Below are 24,067 nucleotides of genomic sequence, written 5' to 3'. Positions count from 1 at the left end.
GAAGGGCCTGAATGCACACGCTGGGCTCAGTTTCGGCCTGGCGTTTCCCTGGGGTGTCTCACTGCCCCATCTCAAACAGCCAGGTGCAGGGAGACAGACAGAGAGCAGCCAGGGGTGCAGATCAGGCTGTGCCACAAGAGACATCACAGAGCAGGGTCCTGGCAGCACAGCCAGTAGGCTGCTTCCCCAGGGACCTCTCCCTTCTTGACTTAGAGGGTGCAAACAGCAGCTCCTTGGAGTGGGAGCCAGGAAGGAGCCCTCCACAGTGGTGGTTTCAGACCTCTTCCTTGTAAGCAGCCACAAAGGGGCATTTTCCCCCCTTTCTTGCTGTGCCAGCAGGGCAGTCCTGGAGAGGGAAAGAGCAGGAGGGAGGTGAGGGCAGATCTGGCTGGGCCTGAGGGAGCACACAGGGAAGGGGCACAGTGCCACAACCAGGAGACTGGCTCCCCACAGAGCAAGGCCTGTGCATTGGGCCAGGTAAAAGCATTCACCTCCTGGGACAGTGACCTTCCAAAGGGTCAAAAGCCCTTCAAAGCCCCCCCAGCCCTGCTGCTCTGGCCGTGAGGCATCAACTGCTCCCCGCTGCAGGAGTGGTTCAGCTGAGCACAGACCAGCACTCGTGCAGACTCCTGGTTAGTCTAAAGCCCCCCAAGTCCCCTCCATGCTCTGAGCAGCAAGGGATGCTCATGTCCCCTTGCAGCAGCCTAAGGCCAAATCTCAATCTTGTTCTTCCTCCTCTCCCACTACAAGTTGGTTTGAAAAGCATCTGTGCAGAGAAGAGACATGAGTGGGAGTGATCTCTGCTGCTCTTCAGGCTCTTCTGCCCCTCCCCTGATGCAAACGGTGTCTTAGAAATGTCAGGAAGAGGCTTCTGCTTATAAAGGAGAGGGAAGCAGCTGCTGGTACTCCCTGGAAAAGAAACCACAGGGCAAGAAGGGCTCTGTGACAGCAGCAAGAGCAGCCCAGTCTTTCTTTCCCAGACCCACAGGCAAGAAAAGCAAGTCTCAAAGCAGTGGAGACGATGCTTTGTAGGAATGTGTAGACTCTTCCCACCACGAACATGTGCTGGATGCAGGTTGCTGGTACACAGCACTCCAGCTCCACAGGTCACTTTAGCCCCACCTTGAGGAGAACTGAAGTGGTGCAGAGGTCCCATGGGGACATGGCAAGGGCGAGTGTCAGCCTCCACTGCATTTCAGCACCCCTGGATTTCAGCACAGGTCCTGCCAACGTGAAGAAGGGCAGAAAAGTCACTCAAGAGTCTTCCATTATCAGCTCCTCAAGGTATTTGCCATCACCTTCATTGGGCATGGAGGGTTGTTTCAGAAGCAGGCTCAGTTTGAGAAGCAGAGAGACACAGGCAAGCCCAGACCGATCTCAGGGAGGAGGAGATCTGGCAGCACCACTCACAGACGTATTCATAGACCTATCAGGGGTACAGCAGTGCTCGTACTGGCTCCCATGGTAATCATATTACTCCAAGCAATCCTGCTTCTCCCTGCTATTCCTACAGAGGCTTTACACACACACAGACACATCTGGAGTAGATTCCCCCAGGCCAAGTCCCAGGGAATTGCTCACAGGAACCTGTTGTGACGCTGCCATGGGCACAACCGCCTGTACCAGCTGCCAGCTCCAACCACCCTGTACCAGGAGCCCAGTGCCCGTACCTCTGCATCCCGACACGGGCCAGGACAGGGCTCTCCAAACACACGGCCCCGCTGCGCTGACCTTGACGTTTCTCCCCAGCTGAGCCGCCCACAGTGAGCGGCCTGATCTCCATGGCAAGGGCAGGGAGAGCACAACGACCTCTCCAAGGCACTGGCTTGTGTGCACTGAGCTCAGCAAGGCTGGGGTGGGGAAGGGCTTTGGGGAAAGCAGCTATTTGAGAGTCTGTGGAGAGGCACTTGTCAGACACATCTCGCCCCAGATGGGTGCAAGACACCCTCTTGGCTTCCCTCAAGTGACACCACCTCAGATGATGTGGGCAATCATAGAATCATAGAATTGTAGGGGTTGGAAGAGACCTGGAGAGATCATCGGGTCCAACCCCCCTGCCAAAGCAGCTCCCTAGGACATATCACTCAGATAGGCATCCAGACAGGTCTTGAATATCTCCAGAGATGGAGACTCCACACCCCCTGGGCAGCCTGTCCCAGGGCTCCCTCACCCTCACTGGGGAAAAGTTCTTCCCCATGTTGGTGTGGAACTTCCTGTGCTCCAACTTGCAGCCATTGCCCCTTGTCCTATCCCCACAGACACTGAAAAGGGGCTGGCTGATTCCCCCTGCATCCCCTGCTGAAGATAATTATAAACTTTAATTAGGTCCCCCCCTTAGTCTTCTCTTCTCAAGGCTGAACAGTCCCAACTTACTCAGCCTTTCCTCCCATGGGAGATGTTCCAGGTCCCTAATCATCTTCGTGGCCCTTCTTTGGACTCTCTCCAGGAGATCCCAAATAAAAGCCTACAGCACCCAGTATTCCCAGGCGGTCTCCCATCCAAGTACTAACCGGGCCCGACCCTGCTTAGCTTCCAAGATCAGACGAGATCGGGCAAGAGACAGCTCAGACCACAGAGGCCCCTGGATGCTGATGGACAGTTTCCCTACAGCAAGGGAGCCCAGCCCCTGTGTCCCACCAAAGCCCTTTGCCCAAAAGCCCAAGCCCAGCTCCATCCGACCTTGCTGACTGCCCCAGCCAAGGAGACAAACCCCTTGTGACCCCCTTGGTGTGGCAGTGCCTACACCTCTGGGCACACACAATGACAGCACAAGGTGAACACTACGGCCACCTATCGCTGCCTGGCTGCCAGTGTTGACACCGGGTCTGCTGCTCTAGACAACATTTCTAGGAATAAAAGCCATCTAATCTTGTTCTTCACCTTCCCTGGCAGCACCTCACCTGGGCACAGCCTGATACCGGCGGTGTCCCCAGCTGGAGCGTTCAGGCCATTGTCCTGGTATCATTTCTGGGTGATACTGATCTTTACCCAGTTTCCCAATGTTTGTCCCTCTCTGTTGACTCAAGCCTGGCAGGGCAGAGAGGAGAGTATATAAGCAAGAATCAAGTTGAACACAATTCCTACGATGCAAAGATGGCCAAGCTCACTTTGCTCACTGGTAAGCCTCACTTCCTAACTTCATCCTCTGCCTTTTTGATGAGCGTTTGTGGATGTTTCACTTTATCTGCTGGATGCACAAGAGGTTTCTTTTAGTTAAAAATGTTTCACTCTCCTGTCAAAATAAAAAAAATAGAGCAATTATTTGTAGTAGGTACAGTTATATTTTTTGGTACTGCAAGTGTTAATATTTTATGATTTATAAATTAATAGAATTAGTTGTTAATTGAGATTGAAAACTGCTTTTTGACCATAAAACCCACCAAAGGACCAAAAAAATGCATTGTGAATTGATTTTATGTTCTATGTCTGTGTGAAATGATTTGACAGCAGTACCTGCTTCCACATGAACAGACAACAGACCTGTGCTTGAGAAATCACATCCTTGTTTTTTCAAGGAAATACAACAATCACAACCACACTAAGATCAGGCTTTTGACATGACTTCTTTGTCTCAGTCTCCAGTCCTTCCAGAATGAATTGTGACCTTAAGTACAGCATAGACCTAGTTCAGTACCACATGAGAGGTTTTTATTGCTCAGGTTAAAGACTAATCCCACACTGTTTTCTTTACAGGTCTGGCCCTCCTGCTGAACGCCCAGATAGGTATGTGCTTTCACCCCAAAACCAGCTCTGCCAAACCCTTCTCTAGTTATGGCACAACTGCAACAGACTTACTAGCTAATTCTTTCTCTTGCCATGGAGGAGCAAGGGGAGGCAAACAGGGACACAGCACTGGTGTCTCTGAAGACAAAAGCTTCACAAAGCTCCTCAAGCCAAACTGCAAACACGTTGCTTGCTTTCACAGAAGCTTCCTCTGAGCAGCCCCTTCCTGCTCAGCTTGAATGAAACATGAGCACAGGCACCAGCTTGGTCTTTGCAGAGGCTTTCACAGAGGTCAAACTGGTGGCACAGCAAACACCCAAAGAGCCCTGCACCCCCCAGGTGCTTCACCACAGGTCTCTTCTGCCTCTGACCCTCCTCACTTGGCAGCAGAGGAGACAGATGATGTTTGGGCAAGAGACCCAGCCCCCCGAACCGCCCTGAGTCAGGAGTTTAAGGGTACCAGAGGCTCCTGGACAGACTGATGTTCTGACAGGCAGTAGGAAGGGAAGAAATCTGCTGCTCTCCTTGGAGAGCCAGTTCTCAGAGGGATAAGCAGCCCTACTCCCCTTGCTCCACAAGAGAACCACTTACCCTGCAAGGAAATATTGCCCAGCCATTATTTCTGATTAGATCTGACGTAGGCAGTTACTAATTCCTAGGTAAGCAGCCCAGGGCACTGTTCCTTTTCCTGTGTGACTTGAGTGATGGTTTTAGGATGAGACACAGCTTCATGCATCTACCTGGACCTTCTCTATGTCAAAGACATGCCCTCTGCTCTTTTCTCTCCCAGCTTTACCTCCTCTGTTTCCCTGCAGGCACTGCCTATGTGCTGTCATGTTATTTCACCAACTGGGCCCAGTACAGGCCTGGCCTGGGAAGTTTTATGCCAGACAACATTGACCCTTGCCTGTGCACTCACCTGCTATATGCCTTTGCTGGGATGTCCAACAATGAGATCACCACTTACGAATGGAACGACGAGACCCTTTACAAGTCCTTCAACGGCCTGAAGAACCAGTACGTACCCAGAGCACAGGGCACCACTTGTTCTCCTGCTCAGGTCCTGCCTGAGCAGATGGTGATGGGGAGGGAAAGGGAGGGCAGGACATGTCAGGCTGCCAGCACCGGTCTTCTGAGGATGGGGACAGTCATATGGTGCACTCCAGGCTTGGTCTTTGGGTTTCATGCCAAGATCAGACCCTACAAAGGCAGCTACACCAGGCACTTTCAAGACAAGCAAGAACACTGTGCTTTATGTTGGACTTTTAAGGAATATTAGAACTTGGAAAGACAAATCATTCCTTTCCAGTGAAACATATTCCTCTCCCTCATATCGCAGGAACAGAAATCTAAAGACTCTGCTTTCTATTGGAGGATGGAATTTCGGCACTGCCAAGTAAGTTCAAACCATCTGCTTACCATAACAGCAGTCTAAAAAGGGAAGGAGGGGCAGAAAGAGGCACCAAGCAAACCCCATCTCTGCCCTGCTTCCCTAGGTTCTCCACAATGGTTTCCACTCCTGAGAACCGCCAGACCTTCATCAAGTCTGTCATCAAATTCCTGCGCCAGTACCAGTTTGATGGGCTGGATCTTGACTGGGAATACCCTGGGTCCAGGGGCAGCCCAGCCCAGGACAAGGCTCTCTTTACTGTCCTGGTTAAGGTAGGCTGAAACTAAGGGGTTTGGTCAAGGCCTCTGCTCTTTGTGGCCCTGGCCAGAGTCCTGGGCACCTGCAGAGCCTGAGCCCAGAGAGCCCTCAGTGAGAGCTGTTTCTTGGCCTCCCTCAGGAAATGCTGGCGGCCTTTGAGCAGGAAGCCAAACAGGTCAACAAGCCCCGTCTCATGGTCACCGCGGCTGTCGCTGCAGGACTGTCCAACATCCAGGCTGGCTACGAGATTCCTGAGCTTGGCAAGTGAGTAGCAACCTTCAGGGATCCTTTCTGTGACCCAAGTGGCTTCCTTTATCTGGCAGATAATTCTTCCATTCTCTGTCAGAACCCAGTGTCTCTGCAGGAGGGGTCCCTCCCCTCTTGTGTCAGGCAAGAACCCTCTCAGGGGGTGCTGCTTTGGTGGGCAGGGGACACTGTGGGAAGGGAACAGCAGCCTGACAACTGGTGCTCCAAGTCATCGGGGAGCATCTCTCCCTTCCCAGAATAGCAGCACAACTCCTACTCTGCCCTGACCTCTGCCTCCTCCACTGGAGGAGAGAATTAGATCCAGCACTGGCAAGGCCAGCTCCAAAGATGTCTTGAGGCATCAGATTTGCAGAGATTGGGGACATGGCTGGGGATGTGGTGGGGTGAATGGCCATCACTAAAGGAACAGTCACATCTGGGGGCCTGGCCAGGCCGGGAGATCGGTGCTAGTGAAGTTCTCCACAGGTACTTGGACTACATCCACGTGATGACTTATGACTTCCATGGCTCCTGGGATAGAAACACTGGGGAGAACAGCCCTCTGTACAAAGGCCCAGCTGACACTGGTGACTACCTCTACTTCAATGTCGTAAGTATATTTTGTGAGACTGTGTCACAAATCTCAGGTCTACAATCACACCAGTGATGACAAGTTTAGAAATTCACCACCCAGCCTACAAATCCTGGCAAAGATTTTATTTCACAGCAATGTTTTCTTACAGGATTATGCTATGAACTATTGGAAGAGCAACGGTGCCCCAGCTGAGAAACTAGTGGTTGGATTCCCAACGTATGGAAATACCTTCACACTGCAAAATCCATCTAACAATGGTCTTGGAGCACCAGCATCAGGACCTGGTCCAGCTGGACCTTATACACAGGAGGCTGGAACACTGGCTTATTATGAGGTGTGTGTATTCTAATCACATTAATTTTCCAAATCATTTTAAGAAAGGCATACATAGAGTTTTCTAAATGTCTATCTCAGACACGAAGCTATCCACAGAACTGCAAAAGAAAAGCAAATTTTAAAAGTAGAGTGCATATGCACTTGAGAATGAACATCTCATTCATGAACTGAGTATCAAGGTGCAGTTCAGCAGCAGGGGTTTCATACAGATGATTCCTTCAGTACAAAATGAGTAATAACATTATTTCTACTGTCCTTAAGGCAAGACTAGGAAGGGGATGTTATAATCATCTTTTCCCAGGAGTATCTAATGTGTCCAAGTAAGCCTTGGAACTTCTTAAGGTAATTTCACAATAAAAAAAAAGGAACTTATTCTCAGGGATGAGATAAATGACACAAAACTAGTCAATAAAGCCAAGATCACGTCATAGGTGGGGCTTTTCAAAATTTGTATGATACTCCATAAAATTCTACCTCTTGGTCCTCCTTCCTAGATCTGCACTCTCTTGAATTCTGGAGCCACCCAGGCTTGGGATGCCCCCCAGGACGTGCCCTACGCTTACAAAGGCAACGAATGGGTTGGCTATGACAACATCAAGAGCTTCAACCTCAAGGTACAGTGGCATGTGTGGCTCTGCTCATACTGCATCAGGAGGCCTTCTGCAGGAGCAGGTCCCCAGAGTAATGGGATTTCTCCCCTGGCACTGTACAGCTCGACTGGCTGAAGAAGAACAATTTTGGAGGTGCTATGGTTTGGGCTCTTGATCTAGATGACTTCACTGGCACTTTCTGCAAGGAAGGCAAATATCCCCTGATCTCCACCCTGAAGAAGGGCCTTGGCCTGGAGAACGGTGGTGAGTAGCTTGAGTAGTGTGTGCTTCTTGGAGGTGAGCTCCTAGCTCCCTGCCGACACGGGGCTTCAGAGTCCTGTGAGCCTTCATCCCTGGAGCTTTGGTGGATAAAGGCCTTCTGTGGAGAGCCCAGGCAGGGGTTTCTCTGGAAAGATCCCTTCACTCTAGATCCCTGGGGATAAAAGAGTGGGATTGTAACTTGGTCCTGGGTCCAGATGTTTCAGAGGCCTGGTGGGAGCCGGGCCAGACTCTGGGGGAACACACTGACACCCCCCCCCCCTAAAGCAGGAGGGCTGAGAGTCTCTCAAGACAACACTAAGCCCTTTCCTGCTTCTCTTTCAGACTGTGTGCCTCCAGCTGAGCCCAACCCTCCAGTCACTGAAGCTCCCAGCCAAGGAGGTGGAAGTGGCAGCGGGGGCTCCGGGGGCAATCCCGGTGGCTCTGGTGGGAGCGGTTTCTGTGCTGGCAAAGCCAACGGCATCTATGCAGATCCAGCCAACAAGAGCAACTTCTACAACTGCGTCAACGGTGAAACCTTCGTGCAGAGCTGCCAGGCCGGGCTCGTCTTCGATACCAGCTGCTCCTGCTGCAACTGGCCATGAAGACACCAAGGCCACTGCAGCAGACAGACCCCGCTGGTCTAACTGCTCAGAATAGGAACGGGTCAATAAAGCCTCCAAAAGCAGCAGCCCTCACTGGTTCAACTCGTTTTGCTCTTCATACTCTCACACTCCCTGATTTGCTTGTGACGCTCCCATTCGTGGGCAGGGAAGGGCCTGAATGCACACGCTGGGCTCAGTTTCGGCCTGGCGTTTCCCTGGGGTGTCTCACTGCCCCATCTCAAACAGCCAGGTGCAGGGAGACAGACAGAGAGCAGCCAGGGGTGCAGATCAGGCTGTGCCACAAGAGACATCACAGAGCAGGGTCCTGGCAGCACAAGCAGTAGGCTGCTTCCCCAGGGACCTCTCCCTTCTTGACTTAGAGGGTGCAAACAGCAGCTCCTTGGAGTGGGAGCCAGGAAGGAGCCCTCCACAGTGGTGGTTTCAGACCTCTTCCTTGTAAGCAGCCACAAAGGGGTATTCCCCCCCCCCCTTTTCTTGCTGTGCCAGTGGAGCAGTCAGAAAAAGGCACCCTTCAGGCACTGCCACAGTCACCCTTCCCTCCAACACACTCTGCTCTGTGTCTATAGCAACTGGAGTACACACACATCCCAGCACCTGGCAGGGCAGCACAGCAGCAGAGGGCGAGCTGAGAAGTCAGCTATGCCAGGTAAGTGCTCCAGGGGGACTGTGGGCACAGGGCTTTCCTCCTGATGTAGCTCCCCCTTGTCAATGGGCTTCCCCAGAAACCTTACCCACAACCAAGCTGCTAGGCTACTCTTTGTTCAGGCTGGGGAACAGGCAGCCTTTGTGGCAGGAGGGAACAGGTATCCAAGGGGCAGGCTCCTTGGGACTGCTGAATCAGAGGGAATTCCCATCTGGGAGATAAGGGTTGTCCTCAGGGAGGGAGCAACAGGCATGTAAGAAGGCAAAAAGCCACAAGTGGTCACTGCTGCTGGGGTTCATCATGCTGGTGGCTTTTCCCTCTCCTGGTCCCACAGATGCACAGAAGCAGATTTCATTTGGGTCATGTCAAGAGCGGAAAATACTCCCTCTCCCCCACACCCCAGACAGGCGGGGAGTCCAAGTGACAGCCATCAGGGGAAACCCTGCGCTGGGGCCAGGCTGTTACCTGGGTCAAGAGGTAAGTTCTTCAGTTTTCACACTCACAGGATTTTCTTCACAGGAGCAGTGTGATTATGGCCAGCTGGACATGGAGTTATGCCCACGTACCTTGCAAACCCATTGTATAAAGTCTCCAAATATACCTAGAAAAACAAATTCCCCTCCCTTTTCAATGTCCCCAAAGCTCCAGCTGCACTAGCACTCTGCATTACTGAGAAATTAGAGGAATGGATAGGAATAAAGTCTTCTGCCTGGGTACTTCTGCCCTTCCTGGGACAGAAATGTTGTCTTAAAAATGTCAATAAGACACTTCTGCTTCTTAATTGCAGAGAGACAGCCTCCAATACTCTTTGGAGAACAAACCCCTGAGCAAGAAAGGCTACGTGATAGGAGCAAGAACAGCCCAGCGCTTCAGAGTGGAGCCACAGGTAAGAAAAGCCCAGTTCAAAGTGGCAGAGCTACAGCTGTTCCCAACGTGCACTATCAGTTTGGATCACATTTGCTTAGCTACAGTTGATCTCCTTACACACAGCCTAGTGAGAGGTGTTTGTTTAGAGACCAATGCCTGATCATATGAGCTGTGGCAGCATCATAGAACATAGACTGGTCTGGGTTGGAAGGGACCCAAGGGTCACAGAGCTCCAACCCCCTGCCACAGGCAGGGACACCAACCTCCAGGCCTGGAGCTACACAAGGTTGCCCAGGGCCCCAGCCAACCTGGCCTTGAACACCCCCAGGGATGGGGCACCCACCCCCTCTCTGGGCAGCCTGTTCCAGCCCCTCACCACTCTCTCTGCAAAGAACTTCCTCCTAATATCTAATCTAAACCTTCCTTCCTTTAGTTTTAATCTGTTCCCCCTTGTCCTGCCAGTTTTTGCCCTCTTAAAAAGTTGATTCCCCTCCTGTTCCTCTGCTCCCTTCAGGGACTGGGAGGCTGCAGTGAGGTCCCCCCACAGCCTTCTCCTCTCCAGGCTGACCCAGCCCAGCTCCCTCAGCCTCTCTCCACAGGGGAGCTGCTCCAGCCCTCTGAGCATCTCCGTGGCTCCTCTGACTCCTCTCCAACAGTCCCACATCTTTCTTGTACTGGGAGCCCAGCTCTGGACACAGGACTCCAGCTGGGGCCTCACAGAGCAGAGCAGAGAGGGACAATCCCCTCCCTGTCCCTGCTGCCACCCCTCTGCTGATCGACACACATATTTGTGTCTATACACATTCCTTTGGGTCACACACACACAGATGCAACTGTGCACACTGGGCAAAAGCAGGGAGGGAGCTCAGCTATACTACCTGGAAAAAATATGCAATATTTTCTGCCCCAACTTCTCTAGAATAACAATATATTAGGAGAGACACTCCAAGACACACTGGGGAAGGAGTAGAGAGTGCAAGACAGACTTATTCTCATATCCAAAGCATCATACAGCAGGTCTGTAACGCTCAGCTGATCGCTGCATATAGGGTTGGTTTGGGGAATGAATATTCCACATAGAAATGTTCTCTCTTGCAGACTGTGACTCCTGGTCCAGCAGCATACCAGTCATTCTGGAAGAAGGAGAGGAAATGTCAGCCTGCCTATGCTCCATTTTCCATGAAGACACCACGATTTCCAGATAAGCCTTCAAAGAAAGAATTTTTCCCTGGGTAATGTAAGAAAAGGAGTTACACATTTTATAATAAGCAGGTGTACTAGCAAAGAGAAATACTAAGACACAGGTGGGACATAGGTAACTGAGATCCCAGTAGTGCTTTTTTATCTTCAGATAGTCTTGTGTGTTAGTCTTTAACTTGGCATGAGAACTAGAATACTATAATGTGCATTTTTCCCATGGATCAAGGTAAATTCTGGTATGACAAACACCAGAGCTCAGCTCCAGAAGGTGAGGTATTTTGTGCCTGTCTCCTTTAGACCTGGAACTTACGAAGTAAAGAAGCAGTTACACAAAAAAATCACTTGGCCGATGAAATTTGGGTCTCCAGACTGGTCCTCAGTGCCGATGCCACCCAAGAGGATGCTGAAAGCAGAGGTGCAGAAGGTAAGGATGGGGATATGAGGGATGCAATCCCCGTCTCAACACTTCTAGAAAATGAAAATTGCCAATGAAATTGCTTCAGCATGTTTGAACTGCTTTGTCTGTCTTTCCTCACTGGCCTGCTGGGTACATGGCTCTACCAGCCTGGGGCACAAGATCCAAAGTGATGTTTGTATTGGAAAATGCTGGTTTGCAAAAGCAGTTCTCAATCCTACCAAGAAAAAAAACCTCAACCAACCCAAAAAAAATCTATTAAGGAATTGATTCTGGAAGTTTCCATCCACAAATGAGAGAACCAAAGCACAGAATCTGCTGAAAGCAACATCTTCCTGATTTAAAACATGAGTTAAGGTTGTCAACAGCACCTCCTCTCTCCCTGTGCTCTTCTCAGCTGATTGTCACTGTGAGTATTTAACAGGGAGCAACTGTCTCTTAGTGGACCATCGACAGAGAATTCAGGAGACAGCGGGACCGAGTGGCCTACCTGAGCCTACACAGCAGCTGAGGAGGAGCCGGGGCTGCTGCCAGGCGGCCTCCCCCTCAGGACTCACCTCAGCTTCCCTGGAGATATTTCACCTGCACTGCCCAGCCTCTATAAATAAATAAATAGTTAAAAAAAAAACCCCAAAGGCATTTCTTGTCACTAGTTGTGCTTCCCTGGTATCATGCCAGGGGTCTGCAGCCTGTGTGAGTGCTCGGGTCCTGCAAACAGCACCTCTCGGCCTAGAGAGGGCTGGCGGCCATTTTCTGTGGAACCACCTCACCTCACCGCCCTTCCTGACACAGCTTCTCTCACCACACAGAGCTTTCTCCCCTCAAAATCCAGCCCTTGCTGGCACTAGAGAGCAGCCAAATTAATGCAGCTTGAGGGTGGTGCCACTGCTGCTCCTCCTCAGCCACCACCTGCCTTCCCCGGCCTCCTCCCTCACCACCTCCTCAGCCTGAGGAGAGCTGACAAACATGGAGGCAGCAGTGGAATAAATACCCACTGGCACTGTGCTGCCCTCAGGTTTGCTCAGAGCCAAAAACCATATTAAAACACTATTACACAGCAGCCAGCCCAGGGAAAGAAGCCACACTGGGGCAGGTTGGAGCAGATGGCCTGCAAGACACAGGTTTGTGGTAGCATTTCCCCCCCCCCCTCTACTGCCATGAAGATTTTCTCAAAGCAAGGAGCAAACAACATGCTGCCACTTAAGAATCTGGCCACAGGAAGAAATTTAGTCTGAAACAGAAAGGAGCTGGTACTCATCACGAGTGGTTTCTGTAATGTACAGCTCAGACCCCAGGGATTTCTGTAAAGGTTGACAAACTTTCACAGGCAGACTGCATCTGATCACAAGTTTGACTCAATCTCAAGGGAAAACCAAGAGCAGGCAACATTCATTCTCAGTATAACTACCAGAAACAATGTAGGCTTTCAAGTTTTCTGGGCTAGTTTAGCTGTTTTATAACTAAATTCACCCAAAGCTCAATTTCAGGTGTAAAACCAAAATGCATTGTCCTCATTTCCCACTTTCAGCCTTCGAGCTCTCTCACATATGCACAACAGCTGCTCCTGACCTGCCTTTTCTAGGCACCTTGGCCCTTTCCCTCCCAACCACAAGCTCTGTAGTTGCAGCTGTTAAAAAAAGGGATGTAGTGGCAGAGTTGCAGTTGTTCGTTTTGGGTCAATCTTTTGAAGGAGGGGATATGACTCACTGAAAATTGTCCTGTCCTAAGGAACTGTTTAAGGCTTCACCCTTTTTATGTTCATGGCTGATACTTTGTCTCCATCTCTTTTTTTTTTTTTTTAATCAGGAGAAAAATACATGTGTAGATTGATTGAATGATGCATAATAACACTTGAGTTTGATTTTTCAAGGCTTCAAGGAGCAGATGTAGAAGGAAGTAAGCAATACCTCTGATTCTGCACTCCTCAACCCCCTGTTCCACCTGTGAGTGGAGAAATCTACTACAGCTTTTGCAAAACTGAAGGTATTTCAAAAGGCACTTTGGCCTCACTAAGTATATTTCTAAGTTTTTGTTGGAAAATCCCCACACTTCTCAGCTATCAAGTCTTGCTGTGGAGAAGGAAATAACAGAGGGAAGGCCAAGACTTCCTACCACTTGTAGACCCCATTGGAAACACACTCAGGCTCCATTCAGGTGCTTTTCCACTCCTGAAGCTTTAAGGACTCAGCCAGTTTTGCTTGTAGGAGATAAAATATCTTTTATTACGAACATAAAAATGACAATTTTCATTCTACATTCTTCCTCTACCCAGAGAAGGATTTTCTCATTACCAAAAACATTTAGTCCAAGTAAAAAAGAGAGATATAGATTTTTATATATACATACATATACACCATCTCTGTAGGTTTGTTATCTGTACAACCAAGGCACCAGCAGAAGTGACAATGGCACATGCAGGACTTTTCTGCTATTGTTTGGCAGGAACACCTCTGTCCTCACTGAAGCAATCCCTCCTTTTCATCTCTATCCTGCTTAGGTGACAGGAAGATGCCTTAACTAAACAGAGGTGATCATATACACCCAGAACTCTGATCTCCCTGCTGACTGCAACAAACTTTCTGCATTCAGCTACCCTAAGAAACCACAACCTGCCTGGCAGCCTGGAGCAGGCAGCCTTTGCTGCCTCTCCCAGCATCATGTTTTCATCTGGAAGAGATACTTGGGAGACTGGGCCAAACTACAGGAATCTTCTGTCAAAGAAATTTAACCCAGATTTTGCCTGAATAAAGGCTGAATGAAAATTAAAGCAAAGCAATTACAGTGCTCCCCTCACCAGTCATTTGCACTGCTGAAATGAAGTCTTCTGCTCTAGGGAAATAAAGGGGGAAAATATACAAAAAAAAAGGACCAACTTCTGTTGATAAAAAGACCATATTTAAGAATGGACAAAATGAAGAAGTGTGATCAATAGCACAGCCTTGCAGACTGCAATCAATGCAGCTTTATTCCATATCTGAAGTCTTTCAAAACAGCTGGTGAAGACTCAAACTCTCCATGGAGTTGTGCTGGGCTGAATCTTAACAATAGAACTGAAAAATAGCCTGAAGGAGCTGTTAAGTCTTGCCATTCATACAGCTAAAAAATAATCTCCAAGCAGAACAAGGGAAACACCACACTTAGGCTTTTAAGTCAGAAGTGCAGCTGCACTAAAAAGTGAGAACAGAATGTCACCTTCGCTCTGTATTTACACTTCACTCTTACAAACTCTTCCAGATTATAAAAGAAAAGTCTGTTTGCTTTTACCTGCCAAGAATCCAAAGAAAGAAGCCTCCTTGGATTTTCTTCTGTCTCTCTTACTACATGTTCCTTGGATTATAAGGCCAGGCAAGGTTGGTTTGCAGGAGTTTCTTTGCTAGCCTGCCAGCCAGCCACAAGTGAATTATGCCTTTGTATTTTGTAGAGCCTGCTGGGAAGCACTGAGCAGCAAGAACCTTTGTGTCACCCATCTTTTCAGAGAGGAAATGCTGACAGGTGAGAACAAACCAACTTAAATGAGACAATTCCCACCTGTAACCCAGTGGCCCCCAACGTTTTTAAGGCAATTGACCATTGACTGTTCTGAGTCAGCAGGAGAGCAGAGGTGGGGGGAAAGGGAGCACTGCAAACCAGGATGAGAGAGTAGTTCCCTAGGCAAAGAGCATTGTTCTGCTTCTGCCACTCAACCCCTGTCTTCCTCCATGCCTCTCACCCAAAGAAATGGAGGTGAAGTCCCCCAGGTTCCTCTTCCTCTGTGCAGCCAGCTGGTTACACCTCACTTCTTCCTGCGGATCTTGGGCTTTTTCACTGGCCGGAGGTAGGGATTGTCTATCACATTTTCCTCCCCATTTCGACTGCCTGACAAGGAAGTGTTCTGCTGTAACACTGAAGCATTCTCCTTCTCAGGTCCTGAATCATCCTGCCAAGGTTAATAAAAAAGAAAGAGGCATGAGCCCCATAAGTTAGGCTAAACAAGGCTCAGAAGTTCAAACCACATAACCTACAGCCTAAGGAGAGATATAATAAACAGCCAAGATAACCAGCAGAGACAAGGAGCTGCATTAAAGGTGAGGACTCCTGGTTTCTAACACAAGAAATCAAGGAACAGTGTGAGATCCTAGGACAATCCTCTATTCCCCCAGCCCTGAAATGAAGGTTGTACTGAAAGCTCATGATCCAACCTCGTTGTGCACTGAACCCTGCAGAAAGTTAAAGAACCATGACAATGTTTAGTCATTTACACCTGGTAAAACACAACCCCCTCAGCTATTTTCTACCCACTCTGCCCAGCTGCAAGGAAGACAGGCAAAGAACCAGGTTTCATATGTCTCAGAAAGCTGTGCCCAAGAGACCTTTCATCTCTTGGACTGGGCATACCGTGCTCATGTGCAGGGGGAGGTTCTCAGTGTCTGTCTGGTCGTCTTGCTCAGATGAATCTGTTTCTTCCATTTGCTGCATTTCCAGCTCAGAGGGGAGAAGAGCTGTCAGGTAGGGCACGGTGAAAGGCCTGGCAGCGATCACTGGCATTAGGGAAAAGGGCACAGTCAGCAAACTGGGAGAAGTCTCCACCAGCCAGAGACTATGAGACACAAAGCCAACCAGTTACTTGGAGACCTAACACTCCCAATGGTTCTGGTTTTAAACACACACACTCTTTCTCTGCTGCTCCTAGGGATCAGGGATGAAATATGTTGTCCAAAAAGATGTTAGTCTCTAATTTCCTGTTTTCAGAGGCCCCTGTTATGTCTCCAGCCAAGGCCAGAACATTATGCTAACACAGAAAGTCCTTCCTGACCTCCCTAGAAGTTCAACTCTCTCACAGACTGAAAGACCACTTAGTCCCCCTTAAGATAACACCAACACCTGTGCTGTCAGTGAGCCCTGTGGAGGTGGCAACTCTCATCACTGCTTTGCAGACAGAGACACAGGAAAACCTCCACTGCCTCCCTCAAAAGGTAAGAGAGAAGTTACTAATTTCAAAGTTACAGATGGTCAGAGACAGAATTGGGATGAGCTTTGCATTTAGCACCTCTCAGCCAAGTCTTTCTTCACCAGCAGCAGCAAGTGAGGCTTGGGTGAGGGTGGAAGCCTACCATTTGGCTTTGATTCTGTTTTTTGTCCCCATTTTGGGGTGGCAGCAGGGACAGGGAGGGGATTGTCCCTCTCTGCTCTGCCCTCAGGAGGCCCCAGCTGGAGTCCTGTGTCCAGAGCTGGAGCCCAACACAAGGAAGATGTGGGACTGGTGGAGAGGGGTCAGAGGAGCCACGGAGATGCTCAGAGGGCTGGAGCAGCTCCCCTATGGAGAGAGGCTGAGGGAGCTGGGCTGGGTCAGCCTGGAGAAGAGAAGGCTGTGGGGGGACCTCATTGCAGCCTCCCAGTCCCTGAAGGGAGCAGAGGAACAGGAGGGGAATGGGCTTGTTAAAGGGCAGAGACTGGCAGGACAAGGGGGATGGAGTGAAGCTGGAGGAGGGAAGTGTTAGAGGAGAGATTGGGGGGAAGTTCTTTGCAGAGAGAGTGGTGAGGGGCTGGAACAGGCTGCCCAGAGAGGGGGTGGGTGCCCCATCCCTGGGGGTGTTCAAGGCCAGGTTGGCTGGGGCCCTGGGCAACCTTGTGTAGCTCCAGGCCTGGAGGTTGGTGTCCCTGCCTGTGGCAGGGGGTTGGAGCTCTGTGACCCTTGTGGTCCCTTCCATCCCATCCCAGTCTGGGATTCTATGACTTTCAATAGCAAATCCCTCATTTCCCAGCCTTCCAGCGCCTCCGAAGGGTGAGCACAGCGCGCCCACTCAGCGCCCACCTCCCGCAGCAGCCAGAACTCAAAGCAGAGCGTCCACTCAGTTATTCAGCTGCCATTCACAGCACAGAGTGTCCCAGAGAACTCACGTGGGAAGGTGCTAACGTCGTCTTTGAAGAGACTCTGGGTCTCCCCAGTCTTGGCCATGAAACGTGTGAGCGCCCGTTCCACATCGCGCCGCTGAGACGCCGCCTTTTCCCGTAGGACCTGGTAGTCAGACACTGGCTCCCGGTATGTCTGTGGAGCAAAGAAAGGGGGAACAACCCCCCCAAACACCATTAGCACACGCAGTGAAGGCTGCTGAAGTTCAAATCAGCACTAGGATGAAGATGCTACAGGCAAATGTTGACCTGTAGCCTGCAGACTGTCAAAGCAGCTACAAGTGTCAGTGAGAATTCCCCAGCCAGGGCAACCCACAAACCAGCAGCAACCTGTTAATCCAGGCAAAGCAATGCTGTGGGTAAATGGCACCAGTACTGCAAGCAAAATACAGCATTCCTGGTGGCACTGACTTCAGGCAGACCCCCCCAAATAGCACATAAGTGGTTTTTCTTACTCACTGGTGTCTTGATGTAAGTGTGAGGATCTGGGAACTCAGGGAAATGGCCAGGAATGTGGGATGGATGAGGCTTGTTCTGTCCAGCTGTCAGGGCTTTGGGAGTCACGGGCTGGTTTGTCACAGGAGCTACAGTTAAAAAACAGGCATGCACACAGATGAGCTGGAGTCATCCTGCCAGGAGTCAGGCATACAGCACTAGCTTACACCGAGCTGTCACACACCTCTCCAGATCCTATAAAAGGGACAGAGCACATCCCACAAGCAGTAATTTCAGCTTGGGTTTGGCATCCAGAAGGGAACAAGATTGACTTGACCCCTCTTTCCTACACAGGAAGAACAAAACCATCTCAGGGATGCCAAAGCAAAGGCAGAATGCACCTTCCTTCACCTGTTACTACACAATCAGCCGTTACAGGAACCCTTAACACAAACTGCACTTCCAGGAGCACTGGACTGAGTCCTCCATGAGAAAAGCTGGAGCCTGGGCTGCCAGCAGACAGGAATGCTGACTTATTTCCAATGTCCTGCCTGAGAAGAGAAAGGATTTCCCACGTACGGGCAGTGATGACCATCCTCTGGGACCGCTTGGCATAGGCGGGAAGCGTTTCAACATTGAACCCTGAAACACAAGAGAGGAAACAGGAATCACCCAAAGAATCCCAGACTGGGCTGGGTTGGAAGGGACCCCAAGGGTCACAGAGCTCCAACCCCCTGCCACAGGCAGGGACACCAACCTCCAGGCCTGGAGCTACACAAGGTTGCCCAGGGCCCCAGCCAACCTGGCCTTGAACACCCCCAGGGATGGGGCACCCACCCCCTCTCTGGGCAGCCTGTTCCAGCCCCTCACCACTCTCTCTGCACAGAACTTCCCCCTAATATCTCATCTCACCCTTCCCTCCTTCAGCTTCACTCCATCCCCCTTGTCCTGCCATTATCCACCCTTTAACAAGCTGATTCCCCTCCTGTTTCTCTGCTCCCTTCAGGGACTGGGAGGCTGCAATGAGGTCCCCCCACAGCCTTCTCTTCTCTGGGCTGAACCACCCCAGCTCCCCCAAAGAGTTTATCCTGACAAAAATCCCTTCACTTCGACTTCTCTAGGACTTTTCCAAGGCCTCCAAATTACAGCAGAAAGAAAATCACATGCTCTACACACCAAATGCCTCATGAAGCTCCCATCACACAAACCCCAGAAATACCAGGGGACAGATCTTCCTACCAACTCAGCAACACCACAATCTTCTGCCATGCAGGTGGCTGGACTGGTGGGACTGGTCAGCTACTCACCCATTTCCACAAGAGTAACCACTATATCAGAGAGCGTGGGCTGTGTCCTGGCTGTGTGCTCACAGTAGGATTTTGCACTCCTTCCAATTTCAGAAATATCTGGAGGGGGGAAAAACAACCCACCAGCACATATTGAATTCAGTCAGTGACCACACAACGTGTCCTAACCCAACTCTAGCTTCAGAGACTTGAATTTTTAGCAGCTTTAGCAAGGAATGAGAAATAGGTCCCACAATCCAGTGTCTTACAGCCTGTGGATTTAAAATTAAGGGATGTATGAAGTGTGGAGACACTAAAGATCACAGAATCAGAGGATGATGGGGGTGGAAGGGACCTCAGAAGATTATCTAGTCCAACCCCCTGCCAGAGCAGGGTCACATAGATAAGGTCACACTGGAACGTGTCCAGGCAGGTTTTGAGAAGGAGTCTCCAGAGGTGGAGACTCCACAACGTCTCTGGGCAGCCTGTCCAGGGCTCTGTCACCCTCCCAGTGAAAAAGGAGCGTTCACATGGAAATTCCTCTGCTCCAGCCCACACCCACTGCCCCTTGGCCTATTGTTGGACATCACTGGGAAGAGCCTGGCTCTGTCCTCCCCCTCTGGTCAGGTCCCAGCTGGAGTGTTGTGTCCAGTGCTGGGCTCCCTGGGATCAAACAGACAGGGATCTCCTGGAGAGAGTCCAGAGGAGGGACAGAGATGCTGAAGGGCCTGGAGCATCTCCCCTGTGAGGAAAGGCTGAGGGAGCTGGGGCTGTTCAGCCTGGAGAGAAGAAGACTAAGGGGGGACCTGATTAATGGTTATAAATATCTTCAGTATGGGATGCAGGGGGAATGGGCAGCCCCTTTTCAGTGTCTGTGGGGACAGGACAAGGGGCAATGGCTGCAAGTTGGAGCACAGGGAGTTCCACACCAACCTGGGGAAGAACTTTTCCCCAGTGAGGGTGAGGGAGCCCTGGGACAGGCTGCCCAGGGGGTGTGGAGTCTCCATCTCTGGAGAGATTCCAGCCCCGTCTGGACACCACCCTGTGCAAGATGAGCTGGGGAGCTGCTTTGGCAGGGGGGTTGGACCCCAGGAGCTCTCCAGGTCCCTTCCCACCCCCTGTGTTTCTACACCTCTCACCTCAGGGGGAAGGGAACAGCCAATTTGAAACCTGAGAACCCAGTAAGTTCAGAGGGGCTTTGGGGGGCACTCACAGCTTTGCAACATCTCTGTCAGCGTCTCCACCGCCGCCTTCTCAGCGCTCTCGAAGCCGGCCTCGGTCAGCAGGGAGCTGACCACCACCTGCAGAGTCCTCCGCCGGGCCAGGTAGTAGTTATCCGCGGGCGTGGTGCCCTGCTTGCCGCCCGACCTCTGCGGACACACGGCCCTGCCTCAGGGGAGCCCCTGCCGCCTCCAGACCCAGGGGAGCAGCACGGCCGGAGCCCTCCTGGCCCAGGAATACAGGGAGACTGTGCCGGGCACCCCTGGGCTGCGGGGCACTGGGCTGCGGGGCACTGGGCTATGGGGCACTGCCCTGGGCTGTGGGGCACTGGGCTGAGGGGCACTGCCCTGGGCTGCGGGGCACTGGGCTGAGGGGCACTGCCCTGGGCTGCAGGCAGGGCTGGTTCTGTCTGTCCCACACTGCACGCAGACAGACAGAGCGACCTTCCCCATGTCTGGGCTGCAGACAGACAGACAGACAGACAGACTGACCCCTTCCCCATGTGTCCATGCCCAAGGGCAGGCTGCAGACAGACAGACAGACCAACCCCTTCCCCATGTGTCCCTGCACAGGGGCAGGCTGCAGACAGACAGACAGACAGACAGGCTGACAGACAGACAGACAGACAGACTGACCCCTTCCCCATGTGTCCCTGCACAGGGGCGGGCTGCAGACAGACAGACAGACAGACAGACTGACCCCTTCCCCATGTGTCCCTGCACAGGGGCGGGCTGCAGACAGACAGACAGACAGACAGACTGACCCCTTCCCCATGTGTCCCTGCACAGGGGCGGGCTGCAGACAGACAGACAGACAGCCAGACAGGCAGGCAGGCAGGCAGACAGACAGACAGACAGACAGACAGACAGACCGACCCCTTCCCCGTGTGTCTATGCACAGGGACAGACAGACAGACAGACAGACAGACAGACAGACAGACAGACAGACAGACAGACAGACAGACAGACAGCCACAGGCAGCCCTTTGGGGCGCGGCCCCTTTAAATATCCCGCCCCTCGGGCAAGCCCCGCCCCGCCGCCCCCTCCCGCCGGCCAATCGCAGCGGAGCAAGTTCAGCCAATCGAGCCCCGCAGAAGAGCCCCGCCCCCCTCCCACCGCTCAGCCAATCAGCGCCTCCCTCCCTTCAGCCTCCGCCTCGAGGCCCCACGGCCAGGCCGCAGGGGCCTGAGCAGCGTGGGGGGGCAGCGGGGTGTTGTCTCGCCGCTCAGCCCCGCGGGAAACACCCTCACCGGCAGCTCCCCCTCCCCTCCCCTCCCGTCCCCGTCCCGGCGAGGAGCCGCCGTTACCGTGCTGGAGCCACCGGACGCTGTGTCGGCCATCTTGGAGCCGTGCGGAGCTGTGCGCATGCGCCAGGTGCGGCGGCGGAGCGGGGGCGCCCGCGCGGGGCATTGTGGGGTTTGTAGTGTTGGCGGGAAGGCGCCTGTGTGGGGAGCGCCGCGGTGCCCATCCCCTCCCTTCCCCTCCCTCCCCATCCCCTCCCCTCCCCTCCTTCCCCATCCCCTCCCCTCCCCTCCTTCCCCATCCCCTCCCCTCCCCTCCTTCCCCATCCCCTCCCTTGCCCGTCCCCTCCCCATCCCCTCCCCCGTCCCCCTCCCCATCCCCCTCCCCATCCCCTCCCCATCCCTCTCCCCATCCCCCTCCCCGTCCCCGTCCCCTCCCCATCCCCCTCCCCAACCCCTCCCGCCCTTCCCCTTCCCCCTCCCCATCCCCTCCCCATCCTTATCCCTTCCCCATCCCCTCCCTTCCCCATCCCCTCCCTTCCCCATCCCCTCCCCCTCCCCATCCCCTTCCCATCCCCTTCCCATCCTCTCCCCATCCCCTTCCCATCCCCTCCCCATCCCCTCCCCATCCCCTCCCCATCCCCTCCCCATCCCCTCCCCATCCCCTCCCCATCCCCTTCCCATCCTCTCCCCATCCCCTCCCCATCCTCCCCATCCCCTCCCCATCCCATCCCCTCCCCATCCCCTCCCCCTCCCCATCCCCTCCCCATCCCCTTCCCATCCTCTCCCCATCCCATCCCCTCCCCATCCCCAGCCCCTCCCCAGCCCCTCCCTCCCCATCCCCTCCCCATCCCCCTCCCCATCCCCTCCTCTCCCCCTCCCCATCCCCTCCCCATCCCCCTCCCCATCCCCCTCCCCATCCCCTCCCCATCCCCTCCCCCTCCCCATCCCCTCCCCCTCCCCTCCCCATCCCCATCCCCATCCCCATCCCCTCCCCATCCCCTCCCTCCCCTCCAGCTCGCTGCGGGGCTCCCCAGCAGCCCCATCCCCACAGGGTGTCCCGATGCCGCGGGCTGAGGTCCCCATTCCGCGGGGCGGGGGAGCCTGTGGGTTGGGGCAGCAGGGAGGGGGCGGCTGGGGTAGAGAGAGACCCCTCACCCCCTTCTACAGAGTGAGCCAGGGAAGCAGAACCTGCTGTCCCCACACACTTGCTTTAACCTCAGCCACGTTCCCACCAGGAAATCAGGCACTTCACCCCCCTACACCCCCTCCCTGCCCTGTGTGGGGCCCAGTGGTGCAGCAGGACCCCAGTCACCAGGGGGTAACCACACTGTGCCCTGTGCCCTCCCAGCTCTTGATCAAAACCTCTCTGCTATCAGCTCAGTGCCTCAGACAGGCAGAACAGGAAACACCCCCCCCACCCCCCTCCCTCCTCCCCTCCAACTCCCACCCCTGGTTTCCTGTCAAAGTGCAGGCGTGGGGGAGCAGGAACCCAACTGCTGCCGGGGAGAAGGGGGGTGTGGGGAGGGGAAAGTGATGTAAACAACAGCTGCCACACTGGAGTTAAAGGGCCTGCTGGCTTGGGGGCTGGATGGCCACACGGCTTCCTCCACCCTGCTGGCCTGGCCCTACCAACAGCACATCAGGAAGAGAGGAGGCAGAGGAAGGTGGAGGCTGCCTGCTTCAAAGCCAGCACACCCACAGAACCTGGTCTCTTGATCCTCAGAGGTAGGAGGCACCTTAGTTTCAGAGGCTGAGGAGGCATCACAGAGGGGAAATGTCTATCCTGGGCCAGCAGAGCTGTTGGCAGGGAGATCCTGGGGTGTCTGTGTGCTGAGGGGATCAAAAGGGCTTGGAATGGCTCTGTGGGAGGGAGGGGTGGGTGCTCCTATCCCCATCCCCCTCCCCATCCCCCTCCCCATCCCCCTCCCCATCCCCTCCCCTCCCCTCCCCTCCCCTCCCCTCCCCTCCCCTCCCCTCCCCTCTCCTCCCCTCCCCTCCCCTCCCCCTCCCCTCCCCTCCCCCTGCCTCCCCGTCCCCACCCCATCCCCACCCCCGTCCCCATCCCCATCCCCATCCCCATCCCCCTCCCATCCCCCTCCCCCTCCCCATCCCCCTCCCCATCCCCACCCCATCCCCATCCCCACCCCATCCCCATCCCCACCCCATCCCCATCCCCCTCCCCCTCCCATCCCCCTCCCCATCCCCATCCCCTCCCCATCCCCATCCCCCTCCCCATCCCCCTCCCCATCCCCCTCCCCATCCCCACCCCATCCCCTCCCCATCCCCTCCCCATCCCCATCCCCTCCCCATCCCCATCCCCTCCCCATCCCCATCCCAATCCCATCCCCACCCCATCTCATCCCCACCCCCTCCCCACCCCCACCCCATCCCATCCCCATCCCATCCCCATGGGGGATGCTGGCTTCTGGATGCTGATTGGGGATCTTCCTGCACTTTGTCCCTGTGAATTGCCAGGGTGTTGGTGTTCTGCCCAGACTGTGATGTCACTGCTTTCCCTGCCAGGGCTTTGTAGTGCATGTGGGGCAGGTTCTCAGCCCCCTAAGCATGCTGAGAAGAGGTGCTGAAGCCTTGCACCTTCCAGGGGGTGAGTAAGCTGGTGTAGGGCAAGAGGGGGAAATGTGTCAGAACTTGGTAGGTTGTAACTTGCTGGGTGAGTCTTGAAGTGTCAGAACCCAATCACCTGGATGGGAGAGGGAGTGAATGCTGGCAGGTCTGGACTAAAAACATCAGTGTGGTGTTGGTGCTGTGAAAGGAGGCTTGAGATGAGCCTCTCTAGGAAGGCTGGGGGGGAGAGTTGGAGGCTGGTTGGTGCTACACGTGGTGCC

General features: G+C 53.4%; 3 protein-coding genes across 3 annotated transcripts; 2 read left to right on the top strand and 1 right to left on the bottom strand.

Moving 5' to 3' along the window:
• Positions 1-3,093: 3,093 nt before the first annotated feature.
• Positions 3,094-8,087, top strand: LOC311201675 (acidic mammalian chitinase-like; the record flags this gene model as incomplete). Its single annotated transcript, XM_084276096.1, has 11 exons — positions 3,094-3,118; positions 3,694-3,723; positions 4,539-4,740; positions 5,063-5,119; positions 5,220-5,385; positions 5,511-5,635; positions 6,104-6,227; positions 6,361-6,546; positions 7,043-7,162; positions 7,261-7,402; positions 7,742-8,087. 11 exons carry the CDS (start codon positions 3,094-3,096, stop codon positions 7,999-8,001), a joined length of 1,437 nt encoding a protein of 478 aa, XP_084132222.1. The 3' UTR covers positions 8,002-8,087.
• A 574-nt stretch (positions 8,088-8,661) lies between these two features.
• On the top strand, positions 8,662-11,658 carry CIMAP3 (ciliary microtubule associated protein 3; the record flags this gene model as incomplete). Its single annotated transcript, XM_084275803.1, has 6 exons — positions 8,662-8,668; positions 9,069-9,142; positions 9,453-9,551; positions 10,631-10,764; positions 11,030-11,156; positions 11,590-11,658. 6 exons carry the CDS (start codon positions 8,662-8,664, stop codon positions 11,656-11,658), a joined length of 510 nt encoding a protein of 169 aa, XP_084131929.1.
• Positions 11,659-14,576: 2,918 nt separating this feature from the next.
• On the bottom strand, positions 14,577-21,344 carry TAF8 (TATA-box binding protein associated factor 8; the record flags this gene model as incomplete). The annotated part of the gene is made up of 8 exons (XM_084275778.1): positions 14,577-15,063; positions 15,522-15,664; positions 17,025-17,172; positions 17,496-17,620; positions 18,051-18,113; positions 18,779-18,877; positions 19,971-20,127; positions 21,285-21,344. 8 exons carry the CDS (start codon positions 21,342-21,344, stop codon positions 14,920-14,922), a joined length of 939 nt encoding a protein of 312 aa, XP_084131904.1. The 3' UTR covers positions 14,577-14,919.
• Positions 21,345-24,067: the final 2,723 nt, after the last annotated feature.

The sequence above is a fragment of the Gallinula chloropus genome (assembly GCF_964237585.1).
Source record: "Gallinula chloropus genome assembly, chromosome: 27".
Lineage (NCBI taxonomy): Eukaryota > Metazoa > Chordata > Aves > Gruiformes > Rallidae > Gallinula > Gallinula chloropus.
The sequence above is the reverse complement of the archived record's forward strand: the minus strand, read 5'-3'. Positions and strand labels throughout refer to the sequence as shown.